The sequence below is a fragment of the Mustela lutreola genome, chromosome 2 (genome assembly GCF_030435805.1).
Source record: "Mustela lutreola isolate mMusLut2 chromosome 2, mMusLut2.pri, whole genome shotgun sequence".
NCBI lineage: Eukaryota > Metazoa > Chordata > Mammalia > Carnivora > Mustelidae > Mustela > Mustela lutreola.
In genome coordinates, this window is record NC_081291.1 from 148,184,576 (window position 1) to 148,211,919 (window position 27,344).

Sequence of the window (27,344 nt, forward strand, 5' to 3'; positions counted from 1 at the left end):
ATTCCACCACTGTGCTCTTAAGGTCCCCAGCAATGCAGTCTTCTCATCATCAGAAAAGAACATCTCCCAGCCTTGGTGAGATCAGCTAGGCTCTCCCCTTCCCCCTCCCACCAAGTCTTCATGCAGAGACATAACTCGGGCCCTACCACCCACCAGTTGGAGAATCAGGCTCATGATTACCAATTTGAAATGATGCATTTTTTGCAGAAGAATGCAAATGAGGATGATGGTAAAGGCTTTCTTTAGTTTGCACACTGACCCCCTTCCCTGTCCCTTACAATCAGGAAATATTTGTGCCAACACGTTGTTTGTTCCTTCTGTTGCAGGATCCTGTGGCTGTCTTGTCATGATACTGTTTGCCTCTGAAGTGAAAATCCACCACCTCTCAGAAAAAATAGCAAATTATAAAGAGGGGACTTATGCCTACAAAACGCAAAGTGAAAAATACACCACTTCGTTCTGGGTTGTTTTCATTTGCTTTTTTGTTCACTTTTTGAATGGGCTCCTAATACGACTTGCTGGATTTCAGTTTCCTTTTGCAAAATCCAAAGGCACAGAGACAACTAATGTAGCCGCAGATCTAATGTACTGAAAGGCAAATTCTTCTGTAATCTTACAAGTAAGGGAGGAGACTGGTTTTGGTCACTTGGAAATGGTTAATTTTGTCCATCCTTCTAGATGCACCAATTAAAGCACCCAAACCCTCCACGGCAGTGTTTACAAGTAATATACTAAGGGTACAGGCTGGAAAGGAAGGGGAGAAAAAGGAAGGTTGTTTTACCTGGCGGGAACTGGGTTCTTTTTTTTTTTTTTTTTTAAGATTGTATTTATTTATTTATTTGAGAGAGAGAAAGAGAAAGCATGAGCGGCTGCTTGTAAGTGCAGGGAAGGGGGAGGAACAATGGGAGAGAGAATCTCAAACGGATTCCCTGCTGAGCGAGAAGCCCATGGGGCTGACTCTGAGGACCCTGAGATCAGGACCTGAGCCGGTACTCACTGACTGAGCCACCCAGGTGAACTGGGTTCTTTAGGCAATTGACTAAAATGGACCATTGTTACCCTCTGCATATCAAATGCAAAATGCCTGCTCCATCGGGGAGGAATCAAAAGGAATGAGGAATATATTTTTATACAAACAAATACTATTTCTGATATATCCACACATTTGTTGCCAGAGATACCAGGAAACAGCTGGAATCACTTTCCTAAAATGACAGTGCATTAAACGAGCATTGATAAAAAGTACCAACATACTTTTTTAAAGTTTGTTCAAAGCACAATCTTATTATCCATTCCTGTTGGTCAAAATTGGCAAACCTCTAAAGGGAAAAAAAAAAAAAAAGAAAGAAAACACAGTACTTTCGACAGACATAATTGCTGGGACCATGAAGGAATCATGAAAATGATTCTTGCTAGTAAACAATACAAAATGACTCATTGGGGCCGTTGTTTCTAACTTTAGTGTCTTTAAGCACTAATTTCCAATTATGAAAATTGCATTACATTTTGGGATCATGATGGTATCATTGGTAAGTAACATTGCATCTTAGTTTTTGATCTGTCACAAAGCATGACCCAAGTCCGTTTTCATTTTCCTGAATTATCCATGAAATTCATCTGCAGCTGACCAAAGCCCACAACTGAGCCTGAAACAGACTCTCCTTCTATCCCCCAGAGAGTGACAGAAGACACCACCAGTCCCCTCACCACAGCCACTGTGTACTTAGGCCCTATTCGAGAGGTCCTGAAAGTGCTCATTAAAAAAAAAACAAAAAACAAAAAACAAAAAAACACTTTTCCCCTTTTGGAACAATTTATTAGAAACAAACGACTATTTGTATCCCTGGTGAGTAAATTGCTCTGATGGTGATCTGTGCCCACAGGCTGACATCAGAACACAAAGTTAGTTTCCAGATGCCTGTCCCTATGCCTTCATTCAGGAAATATACCTGGAGAAGGTTTTAAAAATATTTATTTATTTATTTATTTTTAGTGGGGAAGGGGCCAGACAGAATCTCAAGCAGACTCTGTACTCAGTGCAGAGCCTGATGTAGGGCTCGATCTCTAGAGCCTGAGATCTTGACCTGAGCTGAAACCAGGAGTTAGATGCATAACCGACTGAGCTATGCAGGCGCCCGATACCTGGAGAGTTTCTAGAAGACCCATAGGTCAGTGTAGTGATGAAGGGGATGATTATTTTAGCGCAGGCCAGTGGAGCCGGTGCTGGAAGGCTTCATGCAACAGTTAAACACAGAAACATTGGGGCTGGGAGCAGGCAGGAAGGCACAAGGACCTTCCCCGAAGTGGGTAATTGGCCTGAGATCCCAGAAGGCCAGGTCCCCGCATTCTCATTTGACCTCCCTCTCTTCTCAAAGGTTTGAAAAACTTCTAACACCAAGCTTTCTTCTTTAGGAAACAAGTCCCTGGTTGTTCTCTGTTCTGCACAAAAAGAAAACTCGGAGCAGCGGCTGAAAATCTAATGAGAACCTAATAGGCAAACTAACAATAGTCCCTGGGCGGGAAGTAGAGGCAGGGCTGCCGATCCCTGAAATTGTGCCGCACACAACAATAAAACAGGATACAATCTGGGTCCTCAGAAGAGTGCACTCACGTTGTCTCCCTCTCTTGTCTCAGATGAAATGTGTGGTCACAGTGGCCTGCGTAACCTTTAGAAGAGCGAGCTGGACAGGACTTCTTTTTGTGGTTCTGTGAGGATCAAAGACGCCAGGGAATGATGCTCATTATGCGGTGTCCGACCTCTTTCCCCAGGTGGCAGCCGGCAGGCTCACATTCTCTCGGGGACGCGGGGCCCCCTGCTGGCTTCGGGGCTGCAAACACAGCTCCGAGGCTAGGCCAGTTGGGGCTCCTTTCCACGTGTGTGCAGACACCCTCACTCAGAGAGTATCAGTACTTATCACACTGGGGGAAAGGATGGTAAGCGGCTAGGAAAGCCATCCCAAGTCCTTCAGAGTACACCCTGCACTGACCATGCAAGACATGTGCATTGCCGTGCGGGGAAGCTTCCAGATCACGTGCAGACAGACAGGTGGTGCTGCAAGGAGGAGGAGGGCCCCTCACCTCTGTGCACTTTGCAGTCCACCAGACGTCTTTCAGGGCGGCAGCTCTAAGTCACTTTGCGAGCATTCAAAGCTGATCAGTTCATTATACCATCTTAGGGCACCTCTCTCCCCTCTCTCTGCCCACTTTTTGGGACAGGCTGGGTGGGGTGAGGAGCTTCCCTCTCCCAACCCTGGCAGAGGGAGGCTGGGTTGGCCTTGGGAGCCATGGGGTGTACCAGCTTCAAGGCAAGCATGACTCGCCATGAAGGTGGACATTGGTCGAGACCATTTACTGATGGAGACCTGACCAAGAGGAAAGGGAGAGACTCTGAGGGGTAGAGGGAACAGGGAGCTTTAACCTCTCACTCAGTGGTTCTCAACCTCTTCCCTTCCAGTTAAATGCAGTACAGGTAAAAACACGGTTGTTCTAGAAATGTTTCTTCAAGACCAGCCCCAAGCCATCTGCCCTGTTTTTCTAAGTGATTGCTGTTCCTGATCCCTTCTCTTTAGAGATTTAGAGCCCGCACTGTTCGGGTGCTCGGTGTTTGATCTGGGGGCACTCCAGTTTGGAACCCTTTTCAATGTGACAGTCATTCCTGGTTCAGGGCTGTTGGGTTGTTCAGCAGATAAGCCCTCCCCTCTAAGGAACAAGGGACAAAGCCATGTAGGTCAGTTTAGAGAAACAGGCACCTGTTCCTTAAAACTAGAGAGAGAAAGCCTGGGCAGGCATGGCACCCTGGCTTTTGGGATGAAATTCCCCCTCAGGAAACACCTTGAGATAAAATGCTCATAAAAATGCTGCCGTAAACTTAATAAATTTATACTCTGATTTATAGACATTATGACCCTTCCCACCCCCGACGTGCCACTTCCCCTGAGAGAACCAGATACACCTCCAGTGACTCACTCAGAGCTGCTGGGCCTATTAAGAAAGTCTGAATGAGTCTGAGGTTGTGTGGGGGATGACCCAAGTCAGAAATCTCCAGCGTGTTTCCTGCAGGGCCTAAAGGACAGCATCAGACAATGGTTGTAGAGACGCTGCGGGAATAACTGTGTTGTTGTGAAAACCAGCCAACAATTAAAAGTCAAGTGTCTTAAAGGATTATGTTTCTTTGTTAGAATCTTGATGTGAGGGGTTTGGATCTGCTCTCAGAGTAAACAGAATGGTAGATGTGTCCTCCCCTGAGGGCCATGAATCTAATCCTGGAGGAAAGGAAGACCTGGGGGCTCCCACTAGCTTCTGCCCCCTCTGTCCTCCATTTGGCTTGGGCAGCAGGTGCTTGAAGTGCTGGCCTGGGCGCCTCAAGTAGTTTGAGCGCACGCCCTACAGAAACACGCAGTCGGGGTGTTTACCGCAGCTCCCTCTGCACCTGCTTCTCCCTGGGTTCCCATTTGCCAGGGGCTGTACCTCAGCAAAAAAGCTTATGGTATCTAATACCCAGGTATGGATTCCAGGATGCCACAGCTCACCGATTTGCACTTACATTACTATCCTTGTAGTTAGCCAAGTATAATGGAGGATGGTGTGTGTTGCACATCCCAGGCCAGAAACCCCAAGAGAAGCTGGTGCGTGCACTTGTTTCCTGCCCCAGAGTGGCTCTCTTCGCCCTACTTCTCTGTGTGTCCCTGTCCTCTAGGAAGCTGTGGCTGGTGGCCACATTATCCACCATCCACTGAAATGCAGACCAGAGAGTGAACCCTCTGCCTAAATCTCTAAAGAGGAAATGAACACTTTGCTTATGCTGATAACCTGATATAGGATTCTTTTCTAAAGACAATTAATAAACCCTTTTTCATCTAGTCCAAACCATTTTATCTTGCATCTACAATGGATCTAGCCGTCTATAAGGCACTGGGGATTGTGGGGAGGAAATGTAAAAAGAATGAGAAAAAAACATGTGAAAAGATCTTTTGTTGAGGGCAGAGAAGAATAACCTTCAAGACTCTCTACCTTTATTTTATTTTTAAGGCTTTAATTTATTATTAAAGACAGAGTTTTTAAGTGTGCCAGTAAAAAACTCAAGCTAATCCAGGGACATTCCTTGACTACATTAATCACCAAAAATATCAACAATTATCCTAGAGTTTCAATTTTCACAAAATGGTAAAGAACTAATTGAAGAATGCCAAATAAAATTCTTCAGTGTGCCTGAAAGAGTGGGGAAGGCAGTTCCACCTCCATGAAGGTTAGTCAGGCAGCCATTTTCCCCTCCACACTACCACTTCCCCTCATTCTCTTCTTCCTGAGGGGTCAGGGTACTTGGAAGAGGGATATTTTTCTACAGTCTGGGTCAGACAAAGCCTTAGTGAAGTCTTGGGGCCCAGAAGAGTGTCCCTCCTACAGGTCTGTTGGTGGGGGACCTGCTCCCCGTTGTCATCTTGGGCTTCACCTGGACGGCAATAAGATGACAACTGCCCACAACTCAAGTTTCCCCGATGCTCTCTGGTGCTGGAAGAAGATGGTACTTGCTCCAGCACACATTCTAGGTTTAACCTAGCAGTACCTCCTCTGCCCCTCTCACCCATCCCCAACCCTAGGAATTTTCTAGCTAGTTTGAAGGCAAAAGCAAACATATTCCACAGGAATGTCTCAGACTCCGTTTCACACCTACACTAGTGACTATGGAATCAAACATCAATTTTTAAGTTCACCATAGTCATCCCCTTTTCCCAAAGCTTATGCATTGGACTGGGCAGAGGTTTCTGGAGCACAGGTGAAGAAATGAAGTGAGCACAGGGGAGCAGAAAAACACAGTGGAGAGAAACAACGAACTATCCCTCCACACACATCAGCACTAAACTGGAAGCTCTTTGCTCCAGATATATCTTTTTTTATTAGCACACTTCACACCTGACCCCCCCATATACTTGCTATTTCCTTTCTCAAATACATAAATATAAAATATATTTATGCCATACCACAAATCCTCTCTTCTTTACATCAAAGGAGAGAAAACTTTCCTATTTTCCTTAGTATCTTAATCAGGGAGCATTTAATATGAAAAACAAAAACCCACTTAAAACACCTTAAGCAAGAGAGTGAGAGCCCCTCAGGACCCACTCCCTCGAGCAGATGTCCACCTGCGCTCCCCACAGGGGAAGTGTGAGAGGGAGGGGTCACAGCTGCCGGGAGCCTGCGCGTGTACACATGCGTGTGCTGTGTCGGGGGCGTTCTATCGGGAGAGTAAGTGAATTTGGCAGGTACCCCAAAACTACCCACCATGGTTGCTTATGTGATTTTGTATCCTCTGTAGTAATCTTTACTCCTTGGAGTCTTTTCGTCTCGTTTCTTGCTTTACGCCTGACCATCAATCCTAACCCATTTTACTGTGTTCCAAAATCAGAGAGAGGACCCTGAAAGAAAGGCATGGAGACGCAGTTTAACTTTTTTCTGTATCTCATTCACAGACATCCCAGTCGACTGAACAGCAGTTCCTTAAAAAAAAAAAAAAAAAAGGAAAGAAAGAAAGAAAAAAAAGAAAAAAAAAAGCACTTGATGATTTTTACTGACTAGGCAAAGCAGTTTCATTTCTAGATTTATTCATGCTACTCCAACATGACTAACTGTTTGCCTCCTTTCTCTGGTCTCCCCTCACTTCACAGAGCCCTATGGCCAAGCCTCCACGTACAGAAGGAGCTGGGGTGCAAAGCAGCCTGTGCCGAGATTGTTCTGATTATGTTTACCAACACACATTTCTCTGCAAGAAGCTAACGTCAAGCCTTCTTATCTCCCTCCTGCCTTGCTTCCAGCTATTCTGTGAATCACATTAAAGTTCTTTATCTCATGAAACACATGCAAGATCGATGGCCACACCTTTCCCGTGTGTTTAATATCCACTGAACAAAGCTGCAGGGACTGACTTACCATGGGCATCCTGGCCCCTAGCTCTGGCCTGGAGATGCAGTCGGAACTCACAAAGACAGCTGCCCAATTCAAGGTGACAGCTCTGCCGTCTCATCCGTGTGGCGTTTCGCTTGTTAAAGTAGTTCTGTAGCTCAGCCACAGAGTAGCCCGTTTTTTGGAGATTCTTAGAGAAATGTCTTTCTGGTCTGAATACTAGAATTCATTGTGCCTCTGCCAATGAGCGGTGGCTTTTTATTTGTTTCAGTGGTACCATCGGCCACCATAGGTTTGTCACTGGAAAGCCGGAAGGCACATTTGTGGCTCACTTGTTGCTGTGTCTAGCATTTCAAGCATGGATGCTCTAGCCTCGTAACTAGACTTATTTCTGTTGGGTTTTGGGTTTCAATGATTTTTAAATTTTCTAAAGTTATTTACTTACCTCTTCTACTTCCATTTCAAGCTTGGTGAATTGTATACTACTTTAGAAGTTGCAAGGTGCCACACAAATTTTACAAATCCAAGACTATCCATCATCCTAGGACTATGAGGCCATTAAGGAGAGACATAAATAAAATATAAACTCATCCCAGGGGCAGCTAGTGGTTCAGTTGGATGAGTGGCCAACTCTTGATTTTGGCTCAGGTCATGATCTGAAAGTCATAAGATCAAGCCTCTGGTCAGGCTTTGCCCTGGGTGTGGAGCCTGCTTGGGATTTCTCTCTCCTTTTCCCTCTGCCCTTCCCCCCACCCACTGGCACACATTTATGTGCATGTACTCTCTCCTCTCTCTCTCTCTCTCTCTCTCCAAAATAAATAAATAAATAAATAAATAAATAAAAATATATACGTATATAAAACCCCATCTTCAACATGCTTTCACTTTAAATCAGTTCTGTGTTGTCCCCTGCTGAATCCCTGGCCCTTAGAACAACAACCCCTGACATGCTTTAAACACTTGATAAATATTTGTTGAATGACTATGGTCAATTTTCAACCCTTCATTTTGTTCCAGAAAAAGCTGACTGCCTCTTCTTCTTCCTTTTTTTTTTTTTTTTTTTTTTAAAGATTTATTTATTTATTTGAGGGAGAGAGAGAGAGTCTCAAGCAGATTCCACACTCAGCACAGAGCTTGATGCAGGGATCTGTCTCGTGACCCTGAGATCATGACCTGAGTGGAAACCACGAGTTCAAAGCTTAATTGACTGTGCCACCCAGGAACCCCAAGTTGACTGCTTTTAATCTTTGTTGGAGTCACTAAACTGAGTCCACTCCCCACCGTCTTGCATGTACCTCTTCTGGGTTTCCATCTAACCATAAATCTACCAGGACCCACAAGCCTTCATTTTGAAGGGAGTGATGTTTTTGAGATATGAGGTCTATTAGACTGCCACGTCTTCCCAATCCTTTGCCAACAACTGCCCACAACACACGAGAGAAGATGTTGTCTATTCTAAGGAATGAGTCAGATGATTTATGAGATAATGATTAAACTTTAGCCATAGATCCTATTGGAAAGAGCAGCACAGGACATAGACCCTGTTCTTAGAACTTAAATCAGTTTTCAAAAATCACAGATACAATGGTGCTGCTTAGATACAGATCATTTTCTCTAGAAGTGAATTCAAGTTAAGCCAGCTTGTTGAGGGTGGGGAGAAACTTGGTTCAAGCCCAAACTCCTGCTCTCACCAGTCCCGTGAGACTGGATCCCACCTAACTTTTCCTGACCTTTGTGTGCTTATCTGAAACTAATTTAAGGGTCTGCAGACTTCCCAGTAGATGAACATAAATATAATCACACTGGATTTCATTTCCAAATTTTGATGGCTCTTAATAGCCCCCGGCCAAATAAAGAACCAAGGCATTGCTTTCCGCCCTGTCTCCCACAGCCCTCCATTTCATTCTGGGAGTGTCTAAGTTCTGTTTCCTCAGGAACAAGTTTGTCCACACCAAGGCAGCTCACAGCCTCCTCGCCTCCCAGGCCTCGGTGAGGAGATTATTTTCCCAAAGCAAAGGGATTGTTCCGTGAAGGCTACCCAGCCACCCTAAGGATCCAGAATGCACTGAGGTCTGTGACAGAGTCGGGGTGGGGATGGAGAAGAGCCCCTCCTCCACTCTGTTGCACATGTTGTCATCTGCTTTCCCAACCAGCCTTGTTTGCGTCTGGGATGTCACCTATCTTCCAAGAAATCGCAAACCCAGACCCACACGCTGAGCATGACACAAGTGCTTGCCGTCTCTCCTGTCACAAGACCCTTTTCTCTCCTCTCCAGATACCCAGCTACAAAATTATCTTCTCCAACCCAAAAGGAGAAGCCTCACGGTGTATTAGCTCCTGTCAATGTCATATCAACGCATCCAGAACGATCCCTAACTCACATTCTGTAGAGTCAGAATTCAGTCCACGGCTGGATTACTCATGACATGAATGAGGATCTCTAGGATCCCTCACGGCTAAAACAGCCAACGACTCAAAGGAATCCAGCTCTTCTTGAGGGCACAGAACTGCCAGGCCGGGCGACACCTCCTTGCAAGCATAGACTTCAGTGGCATGAGGGTGACAGAGCATCTTAGGACTGGCCGTAGCCCAGTGGTCCCACATCGTGGGCATTTGGGAGTCTTCTGTGTGAGGTTCCTCCATGCAGACCAGAAAGACAAGAAGGTGGACAGTCAGTATTTAAGGCCATCGGTATCCCTTGCTCATCTGATCTTTGAGGTTTCTTCTCCCCTTGTTTTTCTTCTCCTTCATATTAGTACTACTTTCCATTTTTCTTAAAAAGGCTCCCTAGGGAAATTGGAAGTTTCTGGGGAGGGCACCTCAAAATCTACCCCTTGCTCAGAAAGATTAAAATTGTGTCTTTAGCACCTTGTGAACTGTAACTGTTCCAGAGTCCAAGTCAAATTAATCACTGCCTTTAGCTGAGGTTTCTTCCAGCCGCTGAAGGGAGGGAGGATTGCACTGGTTTAACAAGCTGAGGTAACAGCCCGAGAAGGCATGTACAGTGCTGATTAGATCTATCTGGTGGCGGCAGTGTGGAGAGTGCTGGGAGTCCATGGGAGGTCAGCTGCCTAGAGATGGCATGGAGGAAGCAAGCACAGACTCCAGGGAATGGCCTTGTGGGCTGGCAGTCCTACCATTTCTGACGAGAAATGGCACAGGTGGACTTACACTACCGAAGGGTAGTGTAAGTACCTACTAAGGCCTGTGGAGGAGGGATTGAAACAGAGACCGGTCAACCAAGAACATTTACAGAAACTCACCCAGGAGAAGAGAGGCTGCCTCAGGCAGTGGAGGGATGCAGAAATGTTTATGAGGCAAAGTAAATTGGGGTTCAGTGATTGGTCAAATGTGAGGAGTGAGGAACCAGTTGTCTTTGCCGTACTCAAGAGTTGATCTCAGTCTATTTCCCTTACTGCAATAACTTGAATAAAATGTCTCCTGTCATTTTTAACAAGTGTCTGATGAAAGGGTGTTCTATTGTACCACCGGTGAGCCACCCAAATGTCAGGAGGTGGGTGAGGATCGGATTGAAAGGACGGAACGCAAGACTGGAGCCTCAGAGGCAGGGCCCACAGGTCAGAGAGGCCCTCTGGGAGTAGCCACAACAGGAGGTCTAGATGCTTGAGAGGGGCTTCAGAGGGAAGCAGAAATCTCCCAGGAAACACATGAGGAGGCAGGTCTTCCAAAGCCAGGTAGCTAAGCCTGCCTCTGGTGATCACGCAGTGCGGCGTGAAAGTGTGCCCGTATGGGGACACACTCATGTGCTTGAGCACACAAGCAATCCCAGCAGCCACCTGTGCAGTCCAATCTCAAGTAGAGGAAAGATCTGCCCTTTTTCCAGGAAGTCCACCTCACTCTTTCCTGATACATCAAATCCCTTTACTGGAGAAAAGTATGTTTTTTAATGTAATTACAATTAAGGATAACGTGGTCACTGGAGGGGAGGTAGATATCCAAAAACTCACATGTTTTCAGTGTCGATGATTGCCGTTGGAGTCTTTTCTAATGGCTAATTTTGATGGGAAAAAGCATGGCAGCAGGAAGAAACCGTAATGTACCTTTCAAAAGGGCACAGATTTTTTTTTTTTAAAGATTTTATTTATTTATTTGTCATAGAGAGAGAAGCGAGAGCAAGCACAGGCAGACAGAGTGGCAGGCAGAGGCAGAGGGAGAAGCAGGGTCCCCGCCAAGCAAGGAGCCCGATGTGGGACTCGATCCCAGGACGCTGGGATCATGACCTGAGCCGAAGGCAGCCGCTTAACCAACTGAGCCACCCAGGCGTCCCAAAAGGGCACAGATTTTTAAGATGAGGGCACGAAGTGTTAAATTTTGCCAAATTTTGCTAAAATTTAATTGCTTAGCTCAAGGTTCTTGTCAGAGAAACTCCTCTAACAAATATCAGCCAAGAAAATGTATTGAAGAAATAAGGTATATCACAGAATACAAAGACTTGATGACTTCCAGGACTCAGAGAAAACTCTAGGACCCCACAGATTTAAAAAGTACCTGCAGACCTTGGCCACTAAGAGGACTCCATCATGATCAGCTGACCCTTGAGGCCAAAGTCATGTTTCCAAAAACAAATGATCAAGCCAATTTGGGACAAGATTCTAAGTTGGAATCATCCAGTTATGACTGGGATGTGGTCCCGTGCAGACACTCAGCTCCTAGGGGCTTCCTCTGCGAGGTTAGCATGATCACATTCAGGAACAGTACAGAGTGCCAGGGTTCCCTCCACACATTACTTAACAGTAATGCGGCTTTTTCTTTCAAAAGCCCTGTCACTTCCTTCTGACTCTTCACATCCTCACTTATCACATAAGGTAGGCTAAGCAAGGGCTCTTTCCTGTGAGGCAGTGATGCTCTCTTCCATATGAAGATGAGGCTTATAAAGCTTAGCTGATCTGCCCCAGGTTACATACGGGCTAAATGAAGGCAGAAGGACTACAAACCCATGCATCCTGAACTATAAAACCAAATATGTGATGGCGGGTGTGGGTGTAGGAGGGGCCGGGTGACTGCATGGACAGGAACGCAGGCACAATAGGTGAGTGGGTGTCTGGATCAGAACCACCAGACCTGAAGGAATGTGGTCACATGGGTTCCCACACCAAGCTGTTTACAAGAAGGTAAGGAAAAGGGGAGGAGGGGTCAGAATACTGATGGAGGAGAGGGAAAGCAAAAAAAATAAACTCAGATAAAGAGCGAGACTCCTAGAGTTTGTGTACAAACATAATGTAAACATAAATATATACATCCACGTGCCCCAACAGTTACTCTCTCCTTACTGTGTACTTAAAATATTCCCAAGACAATGAATGGTTGCCCAGCTAAGGATTACACTTCTAACCTCTCTTCCAATTAGTAGCCACACAATTCTGACCTGTGGAAGAGAAGCAGAAGTGACATGTGCAAATTCTGTGTCATGCCCTTAAACATGTCCTTTAGCTTTTTTCCCCCTCTCCTGCACTCTGGAATGCAGAGTTAATGGCAGGAAGTGAGGCAGCCATGCTGGACTATGAGATGCAAGCCAAGCATGAGGATGGCAGGGCCACAAAATTGAGATGTCTGTGTCCTGAAGCCCTGATGCCAGATGATTAAAAAGCCACTATACTAATCACTGGGAACCCAGATATATTTTCAAGTCCAAGCAATAGTTTTATGACAGTTATAGTGAAGAAATAATAAATTTCCATGTATCATGCACAGTATCATAGTAGGCACCCAACAAATGGTAAATGTTTCCATGATTGATGCACTTGCTAAAAACTAAAAAAAAAAAAGTTGACTTGACTGGAGAATTAGGGATAATTTCTATGTCTTCTTTATTTATCTACTTTAAACTTTCAAATGATGTTTAATCAATAAAAATTTTATTAATAAAATGTATTCCATCAATTGAAATTTTTAAATGCTAGGAACTTTTAACACAACCATTTTTCCCCAAGGTATTTCTTTTTCTCATAGGAAAACTTGTTTCTAAGTATTTCTATTATAAACACATCTACAATGGCTGTAATTATACACTTTTGGCAGTTGTGTGAAATTTTTCATGGACCAAATTCCTATTTAAGTACAAATTTTTAATCACTGGTTATGAACATGAAGTATTTTCAACTTTCATTATGGAAAGCTTCAAATATGTCTATGATTAGAGAAAGTAATATAAGATACCCTTCTGAACCTCTTACACATTTTCAGCTACCACGTCCTGACCAATTTTTTTTTTTTTAATCTATACATCACCCACTTTCAACTCTCCCCAACTGGTTTATTTTGAGGCAAATTTCAGACATCACATCACTTCATTTTAGTATGGACCTCAAAATAAGGACTTAAAAAAAAACCCCAAAACATGATCACTGTACCATTATGACACCTAAAAAATGATCAATAATTCTTAATGATTATCAAACATACAGTGCTTAAATTTCCCTAATTATCTCATACTTTTTTTTTGCAGGATCCAAATAAATTCTATGGATTGCAATCAGTCAATGTCTTTAATGTATCCGTTACTAGGACTTTGATGGAAAAGCCCAGTGACCTTCTAGTTTGTTGAAGCCACTACTATTCGGATTCTCCGTTACAGCAGGGACATCCTAACACTCCATCTCTTTACTAGGTCTGCAGATCCTCCATCTGGAACCACTACCTGTCCCCAATCTGAGGGCAAACCTGTGGCTCATGACCCTGGTCCCCATGCCTGAGCTGACCCAGCATGCGGACAGGACCAGAGTCTAGCACCCCATCTCATCTTGGGCCCAGACATGTCTGTTTTTTTCAGGCCACCTGAGGGTAGCAAGTAGGACTCATGGAAAGTACCAGATTTCCCCTAAGAACAGCCCAGGCATGGTTCACCTGAAGCCTGGAATTTCTTTCTGGGTGAGAGGGAGTTGTGCAAAGAATCAATCAATTTGAAAAAGGAGTTACAGGGACCTATGAGACAATGTAGCTCAGGGATCAGCAAACTTTTTCTGTAAAGAGCCAGATAGTAATTCTTTTAGGCTTTGCAGGCCTTAACAGCCTCTGTTGCAACCACTGAACTCTGCTAGGGTGTGAAAGCAATCACAGGGGACAAGTAAACCAATGAGTGCGGCTGTGCTCTGATAAAACTTTATTTGTGGATGTAAATTTGAAAATCATGATTTTCATGACATATTATTATATATTATTGCATGTTACATCTTATAACTACACATTGCTTATAGTATACTATGATGTAGTATGATATTCTGTGTCCTGAAATATTATTATTCTTTTCATTTGTTTTCAACCATTGAAAAATGTGAAAACCATTCTCAGCTTACAAGCCATACCGAAACAGACAGCAGACCAGATTTGTTGGCCTATGGGCCATAATCCGCCAACCCTAGATCCAGCCAACTTTCTCATGTCTTTTACTGAGAATTAAACTTAAGACCAGAGAAATGAATTAATTTGCCCTAAGTCACACAGTATGCTGATGACTGAGGCCAAATCAGAACCCAAGCCTTCATCTCTCAAAATGCCCAAAAGAGTTGAATAATTTGCAAGAACAGTCTACTTAAGAACTATTGGAAAAGGCCAAAGACAGAGAGCCTGAGCTTATATTCAATGCCATATGGATACGTAATGACAACAGAAAGCCTGACTGCAGGGCCGTCTCCTAGTAACCACAGCTTCTCTGATGAAAGATTGCTCTGACTTGTTATTTATAACTTATTTCCCAATAGGGAGGGTGAGTGATTTGTTTATATTTAGTTACAAGGGCCAAGGAAATCCTGATCTACCATCTTCGGATAGACACAAACCTTATAGCCACAGCTGCCAGGAGATGGGTGAAAGCAAAGAAAACTGCAATGCACAGTGTTGTCCCCATTACCAACAACAAGGGTCACATATAGCAATTACTGACTGCCTGACACAAATAACAGATGGTGTGAGGGGAAACGGGGAGGGAAGGGAAGCATTCCTATTTATACTCTACGGAGGCAGTCATTATGAAAAACCTTTCTGCACCTTGTTCATTACTTGGAGCATCTGTTAATTTTGCCTGGATTTTGATGTTGTTAGCATTACTTTGCTTCTGGTTCCTAGAATTACATTCCGGAGAATGAATTCTGCTGTCTCTGAAGGGGCTTTCTTGGTTCCATAGAAAACTGAGTAATCTGAAGTCGAATGAGAGGGTACAAAGTATTACAAAACCACAGCCTGTAAATGAAGAAGGCTCATGGGCCTGAGTCAAGAGATTCCAGGTGGAGTTAGGTAGAATGGACAAATGAGGCCCAGATCAGGGAAGGTAAGCACTGAAGGGGTTATCGGGCAATTATATAGTGTGGTCCAATGTCTTATTTTACCTTCTCAGCCCCAGAGAGGGTTAGTGACTTGCATATGATCACACAGCAGATTCAGTGAACTCATATCTCATTCCTTACTGCCCCATGACCTTTCTGACACATGAGCAGCCTCTAAAACAAGATAAAAAATATTTCAGGGCAGGCAGATGTAAAACACCAACAAGATAAATCAATACACAACCTCTACTTCCCTCTGTCCACAAATATCAAGAGACAATTATGTATCATTCCACAATCAGAGGAAAGAAATGAAAAGCTCTATTCGTTAAAGAATGAGGAAGACAAGCCCTAAAACAATAACTCATCTCATCTGTGTGATGTTTTTCAGTTAACAGAGCGGTCTCATCCCCCTGAGTTTTGTAACAACCCTAGTCAGGTGGTCAGAAGTACCAAAATTGGGAGCAATTGTCCCTAAAAGTAGCTAAAAGTCATTGAACACTTGCTATGTGGCACTATTTTAAATGCTTCTTAGGTATTAAGGAATCCTCATAGTGAATCAATAAGATGGTTAATATTATTATACCCATTTTACAAAAGTAGAAACTGAGGCACATAGGTGAAATGACTGACCCAAGATAACTGCCAGCATGTACCTGTGGTGGATATACCCTAGGGTGATTCCCCCACCCCCGACAAATATAATGTCCTCCCCTTGAGTGTTGGTGGGACCTGTGACTTGCTTATCAACAGAATATGGGATTTTAAAAAGCCATTACATAATGATATAGGAGCCAATTCTCCAAGAAGACATGACAGTTCTTAATGTGTAAGCACCTAACAACAGAGTGTCAAACTATGCAAAGGAAAAACTAATAGAACTGCAAGGAGAAATAGATGAAACCACTATCATAGTTGGAAACTTCAACACCTCGCTCTCAGAAATGGAAAGATCTAGCAGGCATAAAAATCAGTGAGTACATAGTTGAACTCAACAACACCATCAATTAACTGGATATAATTAACCTATATAGACTGCTTCATCCAATATGGAACACTCACCAAGCTAGACCACATTCTGGGCAATAAAACACACCAGTTAACTGGTTGACCTCTTACAGTTGTTTAAAAACTTAACAAATTTAGAAGAATAAAAATTATATAATGTCTGCTCGCAGACTACAATAGAATTAAACTAGAAACCAGTATCAGAAAGATAACTGGAAAATCCCCAAATACGTAGAGATTAAACAACTTTAAATAACATATGGATCAAAGAAAAAAATCTCAAGAGAAGTAAAAAATATTTTGAGCAAAATGAAAATGAAACACAACCTACCAAAACCTGTGGATGCGGCAAAAGCAATGTTTGGAGGGAAATCTATAGCTTTGAATGTATATATTAGAAAAGAAGAAAGATCCAAAATCAGTAGTCTAAGTTTCCACTTTAGGAAATTTAGGAAGAGCAAATTAAATCCAAAGTAAGGAGAAGAAAATAAATAAAAATTAGAGCAATTGAAAATAGGAAACCAATAGGAAAAAACAATTAATGAAACCAAAAGCTGGTTCTTTGAAAAGATCAATGCAAGCACTAAGTCTCTACCCTTAGGGCACCTGGGTGGCACAGTCAGTTAAACATGGTTAGACTCTTGGTTTTGGTTCAGGTCGTGGCCTCAGGGTCTGGAGATCAAGCCTTGCTCACCTCAGGCTTTGAACTCAGCATAGTCTGCTTAAGACTCTCCCTTCCATGGCGTCTAGGTCGCTTAGTCACTTAGTCAGTTAAGTGCCTACCTTTGGCCCAGGTCATGGTCCCAGAGTCCTGGGATCAAGCCTGGAATCAGGCTCCCTGCTCAGTGGAGAGCCTGCTTCTCCCTCTCCCACTCGCCCTGCTTGTGCTCTCTCTCTGTCAAATAAGTAAATTAAATCTTAGGGGGGGAAAAAAAAGACTCGACTCTTCCTCACTCTCCCTCTGCCCCTAGTCACCCCCTCGCTAAAATAAATAAATGAATCTTAAGAAAACAAAAACAAAAACAAAAACAAAACCCAAAAAACAGTACGTGTTTAGCCAGGCAAAGAAAGAGAGCGGACACAATGGCTAATCTCAGAAATAAAAGAGAGGACATTACCACAGATTCCACGGACATTAAGAGGATGCTAAAGGAAAACTATGAACAACCCTATGCTTACAAATTTGATAACCTAGATGAAATGGACCAATTCCTTGAAAGATACAATCTGCCAAAACCCACAAGAAGAAAGAGACAATCTAAAAAGCCAACAGAATATGGCAAAGGTGAGGGGATATCGCTCCCATGATTATGCTACCTTATTCAGCAAGGGTGAAGGGCTTTTTCAGGTGTAATCAATGTCCCCAATCAGTTTGGACTTTGAGCTAATCAAAAGGGAGATTATTCCGGGTGGGCCTAACCTGATCAAGTGAATTGTTAATAAGGGAGCTGGGGCTTTCCCCACGATGAGGACTTGAAGCTGCAGAAACCTTTTCTGTGAGTCTTGAAGACACTAGTCCTATAATTGCGAGGAAGAGCAATTATGAGCAATTATGTGAGCTCGGGAGAGGACCCTGAACCTTGAGGGGAGCTGAAGGCCTGGCTAACACCTTGACTGCAGTTTTGTGAGACCCTGAGCAGAGAACCTACTTATAGCCATGGCTGGGCTCCTGATGCATAGAAACTCTGAAAGAGTACAAAGGGACATTGCTTTAATCTGCTAAATCTGTCCTAATCTGTTTGTCAGTAATAGATAGAGTAAAGGAGTAAAAACTCCTGCCCAAGTAACCTGACTTATGCTTAAAAAGCTGGCCCAGTTGTTTTTGACACTAAGTGAGAAGTTCCCCTGGGCCCTACCCCCACCATCCTGTTCTCCGATTCTCCAACTAGGTGAACTAGTTGTCCCACAATTAATTCAGTTCTGGCACTAACTATCTAGAGTTAGAATCCATGGGTTGAAGGGCTCAGTTCCACAAGACTGTTTCCACTTCAGACTCCAGTCACAAGTATCAGATCATTCTGACCAACTGGCTAGAATCGAGGCTTCTCACACCCCCCTCGTTGGATCAGTAATTTGCTAGACCAACTCACAGGACTCAGGAAGCACTTTCCTTATATCAACTAGTTTATTATAAAGAATATAAAAGAATATCCAGGTGAAGAGGTACATGGGGGGGTCCAGAAGGTCTCAAGCGCAGGAATCTCTGTCCCCAGTGGAGTTGGGGTGTGTCACCCTCCTAGTCCCCGGATGGTTAGGGGCTTTATGGAGGTTTCATTACACAGGTATGATTGATCAAATCATTGGCTATTGGTGATCAATTGCTCTCTGACCCATATCCCCTTCCTGTAGGTGAGGGGCTGGCGCTGAAAGTCACCGAGGTCCCATCACTCTTTGTCACTCCGGAAATTCCAAGGATTTTTAAGAGCTCTGTTCCAGTGTGGAGGCCGAGGAAAAATCAAGGCCATCCCACCTCAGGTTTAGCCTTAGCATAAGTACAGCCATCTTAGCTCCGCAGCCACCTCAGACCCCTGTGTCCAAGGGCTGAACTTTCCCCCATCCTGCTTTAGTAAACCCCACCCTGCTTTGTTCCAGAGACACCCCCAACCCTGCTTTGGTTCCAGGAAACCCCACCCTGCTTTAGTGACAGGAACCCATAAACACCCCTGCCTAAACTAAGCTCGGGTTCCAAGTCCCTACTCCGCTGTGTCGGGTATACTTGGGCCCACGCTTAAGCTTGTCAAATAAACCCTCGTGTGACTGCATCGGTATTGGCTCCTTGGTGGTCTCTCAGACACGAAAACTCGGGCATAACACCAGGGACAACAACCAAATATGTATTTCCCATTATACCACACTGGCCTTTAAGGTCTTCCAGATGAGGACTGGGCCCCACATGAGTGACTAAGTGACAAACCAAAGCCCATGTGGACTGAGGGACTGGTTGGGACCAACATCTGGATTTTCTCACTTTAGGACTTGGACTACTGGCTCCATGAGGCTCATGATGTGACTCTCAAAATACATAAAGCCATGAAAAGATAAAATGTTTTACAGGAAAGTTTTTAACATACAGGAGGCAAGAAAACATTGGTTAAAGATTAGGAATTTTCACATAAGTCATATTCATTATGATTTTATGAATTAAGCCAAAGAGCCACAGCAAATGAATTTCAGAGAGACTAACTTTTCCAAGGTTACCAAGTCACCGGGAAGGCCCTAGCATTTGACACTGGGCCTAACACTCTCTTTCTCCTCCTCATCTCATCACCCGAGAACAAAAAGAGAAGGTATCAGCCATCTTCTAGTTTCCAGGGGATTGGCAGAATTCTTTCAGTAAGGAATGTCATCAGGAAATTTCCATCTCCACAGAAAGTAGATCTAAGGAAAATGAATGATAATCAAAGCACAAAGGATTTAACTTAATCCTAAAGAAGAGCTCTCCAAGGGTAAGGTTAATTAAACACTAACGAGATTCTGTTTAAAAAAAAAAAGTCAGAAGTTTCTAAAATTTTACTTCTGGATATCTATTTATGAAGCATCATCATAAGAGAACAGCAACGAGAAAGGTTGGGGATCATTTTGCAAGCTAGTCAAAATGCTTGTAAGCCCAAGGTTTTCAAATTTGACTCTAATGCTGATTGAGTAAAGGATTGTAAAGATCAGTCATAGCTTTCTGGGAAACTATAGCAAATGTTAACCACATTGCATTTTTATATACTAATTTCCAAGTTTGGAATAGATCCTAGCTTTTCTCATGAAATCACTGGCATTATTTTTCAAATTTATCAACAAAGAAAGCAAAAGGATTAAGACACAGGTTTCTACACTTAGTACACTTCCTTCGTGGGTGAATGATTTCGGACCCTCTACCATCACCCACTGCCCCCACTACATGGCCATAAAATCTTCCCCCTCCCTCACTGTCCCTGCTCTGTTCTTGCTCTTGCCTTGAGCTGCTGCAGACCTACTACTGCCCAAGACTCCATAATCAGCCCCAATTTTTTGCCTCAGCAGGGACAGCCTGGGAGCAAGAGCTTTCTTTAGATGACTTCACATGCCATGAGGTAGGAGTAAGAGCCTAAGAATGTAGAAAAGGAAAATCCCCAATTCCACATATTTCTCCTGCCCTGTTCTTCCGACCTGGCCCAGGATCCCCCATGCCATCTTTCCTTTCTATCCCACTTCTTACACTCAGGCCTCCTGCTCTGAGTCTTGACAAAATGGCCTAAGAGGCGGCATGGTTTCCTCTGGATATGGCTGAATCACATTCTGGACTCTTGGTGTATTCCAAAGGCCAGCCCTTTCCATCTATAGAGCCCTTATCAATATCCAACCGAAAAGGGAGAGAATGGTAAGGAAATAAAGGCAGTGCTTTATTTAAAAGAGCAGAACCATGAATTCCAATTAGAGAGTGAAAGGAGTAAGAGGGCTGCTGTTGGCTGCTCACCAACAATGAAGAAAGTTTGAAATATGTATCAGAAATCTTTGGAAATGACCATATCGTTGGGTTCAGGCATTCCACTTCAGGGGATCAAATAACGGGAAGATAAGTCCGGTCTAAACAAGTGGAGTGGCATACTGTTCTCAGAGATTTGAAGTCTTCATATGGTAAAAATACGAAAGTATCCCCACTTCACAGATGAATAAACTGAGGCACAGAGAGGTTAAATAACTTGTCCAAAAGCCATACAGTTCCAAGAGATGAAGCCATGCTTCAAAACTGAGCCCTCTGGGCCCAAAGGCCACCTTGTTACCCAGTCGGCTTTCCTGCCTATGTCTTGGGCACCCATAGCCCGCTGAGCCTGTGTACACAGCATTTTCCTCTCTCTGTGTGTCTGTTTCCACCACTAGAGAGAGCAGGAACCTCATCTTACTCACCATGGCTCTTCCAAGTGCCTCTGATACAGGAAATACTCAAAATGTGTTTATTAAACGCAACAGAACAGTTTACTGGTTAAGTTGTCTGTTCGCTGGGATTTATGCTTCTACCTTTATAGAATTGTTTCAAAAGAAGGACAGAGACACAAACAACAAAAACAAACAAACAAAACGCAGATTTAATGATTCTTAAGGAAAGGGCTTTCTTATGATCTCATTGATATGTGACATTTAAGAAACAAGGCAGAGACTCATAGGGGAAGAGAGGAAAAAATGAAACAAGACGAAAGAAGAGAAGGAGACAAACCATAAGAGACTCTGAATCATAGGAAACAACCTGAGGGTTGCTGGCGGGGAGGGGGTGGAGGAAGGGGGTAACTGGGTAATGGACTTTGGGGAAGACGTGTAGTAATGAGCACTGGGTATTATATAAAGCTGATGAATCACAGACCTGTACCCCTGAAACCCAATAATACATTATATGTTAATTAATTGAATTTAAATTTAAGCAAAAAAGATAAAGAAAAAGGTTTTCTTAGCTCTTCTCCTTTCTTGGTTTGGAGTTGTTAAACAATTTAAATGGCAGATGCAGAACTTATTTTTTAACGTGACTTTCTAAATAGCAAAATCCAAGACATTTCTCATCATTATATTATTTAAGAGCAAGGATCACATAATTTTTTTTCCTATACTGGGAGTGCCCAGTAGATATTAAATACTATAAAATTATAAAAGGGGACAATAAGGCTTTAAAAAAGAGGATTTATGGTTAGAGAAGGAAGATAAGAAAGGAATTATTTGTGCCCATTACGTTTACAATAAAAATATGATCTGATGGAGGTTTGTGAATATGTGAAGCTTGTGAATATGAAATGGTTCTATAACCACCAGAAGTTCATTTAAGAAACTGAAGGTAGAGAAGTCCAAAGCAAAACCATGGACACCTAAATCGACCTGTGGTCTATCTAGTGACTTGCTGTGTTTCAGGGTCTCTGCCATATTACATAAAACCAATCCCTTCAGTCCCAACCACACTAGTCATAGTAAATCCAGGTCGCCTCTTTGCCCTGACTTCTCAGCATTCTCAGAATTTTACAGAACTCTTGATCAGAAATGTTCAAAGAGAAAAATGACCTCTTTAGGGTCAATTCTGATATTCAACCAAATCCGAAGAGATAAGAAAACTTTTACTGGTAGTCAGTATTTGTTTTTGTTAAATACTATTGTATTACTCAAGGCTTTCCAGAGAGAAAGAGAGAGAGAGAGAGAGATCTTTATTGTAAGGAACTGACTTATGTGATTGTGAAGGAGAACAAGTTTGAAATGTGCAGAGCACTTCCCTTGCAGGGAGACTCAGGGAAGAGTGAACAATGTACTCTTGAATATGAAGGCCGACTAGAGGCAGAGTCCTTCTTCCTTGGGAGACTTGAGTCTCTTTCCTTAAGGCCATCAGGTGATTTGTTGAGGTCCAACCACATTTTGGAGTATAACCCACTTTCCTTAAAACCTACCATTTAAATGTTAATCACATCCAAAAAAGCAAAAACCAAAAAACCCTTCCCAGCAACATTGGGATTGGTGTTTGACCAAAAACCGGTTTCTGGAACCTCACATGAAGACACATAAAATTAACCATTACAGCAATGAATATTCTTTATTATGCCAGCTATTGTGGCTACATTTCCTTCAGCCAATAGGACATGACAGAATTTGGGGCCTCTCCCTGAAACAAAATCAAATCAGTCCTTCAAACTCTGTGTAAGATTTCTGTGTACTAAACTCTGTGTCAGACATCTGTTGGCCAGTGTCTTCCTTGGCCTCCATATGATCCAACAGTAGTTGACACAGTTTTTAGATATCAACAGGATGGTGTTTACACCTGCCCCCGCCCCCTTTTGGCTAAGTCTTTCTGTACCTCAAACATTTCCACAGAGGCATGACAGCTTAAAGTACTATCACATTCCACCGGGATGGTATCCTTCGTCAATTAAGTTATCTCAATTGTTCTGATACAGAGAAGTAATTGCAATCCTTTGTTTATAAATCTGCATCTTGGATTAAACATTCATGATATCTCTACAGGGAACAATAATACACAAAGTCTTCCACCTCTGATGAAAGTTGAGTCATGATCTGATAGCAGGGACTTACACTGAGCCCAGAGCAGTGATGGTGTGGTGTGGTGTCCTCTCCTTGGTCACAAGTCGGGGCGGCCCTCCAGCTGGCCCAGCCCACAGAGCCAGCGTCTCGCTTCCCCACCACCCGACCTCTCTCTCCCTACCTAACAACTCCCTTCTTAATTTCCCCATCTTCCCCAAAGGACTATGCAAGTCTCGGAACAGGAGCAATGCTCCTGGGAGCTGGATTTGGAAGAGATAACCAGGAAAATTTCATTTCTTGACAAATGGCGGCAAATCTTCAGTTGTCATAGGTATGATGTGCTTGTTTTCTCGTTTCTCTAGAACCAGAGGGATTTCAGGTGTTTTATGCTCACTACATGAGAAGTCCCCATTATAGGCTGACATTTAAGATGCTTCAGGAATAACCATTTGTGGAGAGAGTCTTCGCTAGCAAGATTGGGTTTGAGGGGGTTTGAGGGTTGGATAGAGTAAGTCATTTACTTGATGTTTTCTCTTTCATTTATAGGTTAGGAACCAATAACACAACTCTTCAGGTAATTACTTTTCTCGAAGCCGATGTGTTTTCTTCTAGTTTCTTCTTCCAACAATCACATTAATGGCATAATCTGCATTTATTCTATGCACATAATGTTACTCAGGCACCCAGCATTTAACGTGTGAACACATAAAACTAGAAAGCTCGTTGAAATCTTGTCTTGTGCTTTCCTTTTTCATAAAAATCTCTTCCTACTTTTAAGTACTTTTCATCATTAAGAGCGCCATATGGTTATTATTTTAGAAAAAAGTAATATTAGAATCTAAGGTTCTTACACTTGTGAAATAACACTAGATTCTGACATCCAAGTGTTTCAGTGTTGCTGAAGAAAAGTAATTTTGAAAGTCGCTATCATCTTTATTCAGCTTTTGAAAAACTGTTTTCCTTCATCATTTTCAAATAAGGCAAAGGTGACTGAATTCAGGTGTTACTAGGTATTTTAAAATCTGTTATACGATAGAAGATGAAAGATTTTTTTTATCTCCTGTAACCTGGAAAGGTTACAAGGTAACGAACTTGGTATTTCAGATATTAATTCAATCTCTGAACAAACACAGCGCACAATAGGAAGGGGATTTTCCTGGCATCAATATATGATATGATCAAACAACTGAATTATTAATATTTTAACTGTAATGCTAAAGCAACTACCTCCCAGTAACCTGTCATCAGAAGCCTTATTTGTGCTAAAACTTTCGTAACCCTAGTCTAAATTAGAATCAGGGAGATAATGCTTCCATTTTAGTCCTGGAAGTATTAAGTGGAAATAGCTACCATTTGGGTGACTAGAATATTCAAAAGATAAAACAATCTTTGAAAGGAAAAATAAATAAATAAATGTCACGTTACGCTTTATACAAGGAGAGGGAAACCCATCACTACAAATGCAAAGATTTTCCATTTGATTTACAGAATGTGTCATATCCCAACAGCCGTCTGCAATTTGGATGCTGTGTTTCTGAGATAAGAAAGCATCTTAGCCTCTAGGAATCCAGAAAAGAAGGCCGTTTCCTTCATGTTTCAGCTACCGATAGGGCAGATTTGTTTCACAACATTATTGAAAGTAGACCTGATGCTAACATATTTAAACGCCACAAGAATCAGTCAAGAAAAGCCAAAAATATTTTCTTTCCCTTAAAGGTAGGAGATGGATTTTTTAAAGAAAAAAAAATTATAACTCACTTATTAGGGAGCAGGAATCCAAGAGAATTAAAAGGAGGTAATCTGACCTTATTAGTGGTAAGTGAACAACTTGGGGAGGACCTTCCAGTATAGACTGGAAGGATTCATTGTTTATAAATTGTTGTCTTCTCAAAACAAGAGACAGTGACATTTACATTCTTCTCTAAACATAATTTCAAGTCAATGTCTTGATAGCATTAATTATGTTTCCATAGTTACATTTAACCTCTCCCAGTCAAGTAGAATTTACGAGAAACCCCTTTGACACAGACAGAAGGGTTTTTCTGCCTCTTTTACTGCTATTTATCTGATGTCTGTAAAAGGGAGACAGTATTTTCTGAACACCGCTATTTCAGAGAGAAAGAAAGAAGAGGGGAAAAGCACATCACCAGCTCTGTTTGGTTTGTTTTTGCTGGTGGTATTTTACACAGAATCACGAAGGCAACCACCCACCTGCTGATGAAACTGAAGCTGAAACGGGAATACCTCAGCCCAAAGGACAAGGATATTGGCCATCAAGTAGCCTTTGTTCTATCCCCAAACTCCCTATCATCTCTTCAAAATCAGGCGGCTTTCCCATCTCCCTAGCAATGGCCACGGTAAGTATAGCTTGTCAATTAAACATGAAAGGAAACGTAATCTTCTCCAAACAACAAGGCTGGGGAATCTTATCTGCTGTCATGGGAGAGTATTATCGAAGATAAGACTACAGACGGTGGTTATTGGTAAAAGGAGACTATAATTAAAATGACTTATTTATGCTATTTTTCAAGGACGTCGGTGATGTTACAATCTTTCATTCCCAAACTCAGAGAGTGTCTCTATTCACTTCCTTGGTCTGCCAATTAACTTTGAGGGAGTGAGGGAGTTAAGTTCAAATAAATCATTATATAAGGTAAGATAGGGCAGGTGACGAGTGCTGCCAACAACTGCGCAGGAAGCCGAGTTGCTGGGTGAGGCAGGCTCTGTCCTTGCTGGCAGGGTCAGGGAGAGGTGGGGCACCAGGGCCAGACCTGGTCCTCTTTCTCTCTGAAATAGCGGTGTTCAAGGAGCTGATCTCAGGAAATGTTTTCTGCGGCTGCCAACGAGCCAGCAGATGTGAAAAAAACCTGACACTGAGGTTATTCAAGTGGATCTGGAAACTCCTGGTCCCGGGGACCATTTGCTCAATTCCACACTTGATGGGTGGAGGCAGAGGGCTGAGGCAGAGACCCAGCTAACAGGTGAACTAGCAGTATCTCATTGGGTCAAACAGGCCAGGGCTGGAGCCAACACCTTGGCAATGGTCCGAAGGCCCAACTGTCAAGGTCAAAGAGGCATGATTGGGAACTGGGGAGGATAAGCCCTGGGTCAAGCTAGGAGGAAAGGAACAGCTAGAGTGAGGGATCCCTTCGACTGGATTGCCTCCAAGATAGTTCTCTCAACCATAGTGAGACTCAGGACAATTTCTTCTCCGGACCTTCACCCTGACCCTTGAACTTGCATGCTGTATCCTAAAGCCTCGGGCAGAGACTTTTCCTACAGGCCCTAAAAAAAAGAACTGGAAGAAGCACTTCTTCCTGAGGACATCCTGCCCTATACCTGAGCAAGCTGCAGAAAGCACCCAGGATGATGAGCCTGGTCACCTGGTTACCTGGGCAAAAACTAGTAACACTTGTTGGTTGTAGGAGGCCTGCCATGTACATACAGTTCTACAGCCCGTGCACTGCACACAGGGTCCCAGCTGAGAGGGATGAGTGGGGCTTGGAACCTCTGCTGGGCAAACCACACAGTCTCCACCTGCTTTTTGAGTTGGCCCTAACTGCAGTATTTCCAACCCTGGATACAGCCTTTCCTTATGGTCCTCAGATACAACATCATCACGTGTAAGGACCAAGCCCCCACAGTCCTTTTCATCATGCATACCCTCACTGGCTTCACGGAGCAACTCTCTTTCCTGTCATATTTACAGTACAAACGGACTGGGAGGCCCACCGTTCTTTCTCATTATCAAAAATCTTTCTGCCTTAATCCACCTTCCCTCTGCTGTTCGAAGACCAGATGTCACAGGAAGATAGATCAGCCAGGCCCTCATGAGATGCTGCACCTGCTTATGGACCTCACAGCCCCAGATGGTGCCTTAGCTCGTGTCTTACGTATCTAGTGAGTGGCTCGCCTTTCAGGGAATGAAGACAGGCAATGAACGTGGGATCCTGTCCAAATCTCCAGCGTTAGTGATCGTTTGGCTTATGCTGTGCCATAGAACCAGAAGTTAGAGCACCTAACTGTATTTTACCAGAAAAGATAATGTTTTTGACAAACCATCTTTAATTAGAATGTCTTCCTGGCTCTGTAATGAATTTCTATGGGGACCATCATTTTTGAATTTACAAGCATCTGGAAATTAGACTACCTTTTCTATGAAAAAAGAGAAAGGCCAGGGAT

The 27,344-nt window shown here is 43.1% G+C and overlaps 2 protein-coding genes across 2 annotated transcripts in view; both read left to right on the plus strand.

Moving 5' to 3' along the window:
- The window catches only part of CLRN1 (clarin 1), a 37,155-nt gene extending 36,563 nt beyond the window's left edge, over positions 1-592 (plus strand). The window contains exon 3 of the mRNA XM_059165240.1: positions 327-592. Within this exon, the coding sequence (XP_059021223.1) occupies positions 327-592 (266 nt within the window). The remainder of the gene's footprint in view (positions 1-326) is intronic.
- Positions 593-23,386: 22,794 nt separating this feature from the next.
- Positions 23,387-27,344, plus strand: part of MINDY4B (MINDY family member 4B) — a 35,962-nt gene continuing 32,004 nt past the window's right edge. The window contains exons 1-3 of the mRNA XM_059165241.1: positions 23,387-23,493; positions 23,709-23,736; positions 25,352-25,519. Of these exons, the coding sequence (XP_059021224.1) occupies positions 23,387-23,493; positions 23,709-23,736; positions 25,352-25,519 (303 nt within the window). The remainder of the gene's footprint in view (positions 23,494-23,708; positions 23,737-25,351; positions 25,520-27,344) is intronic.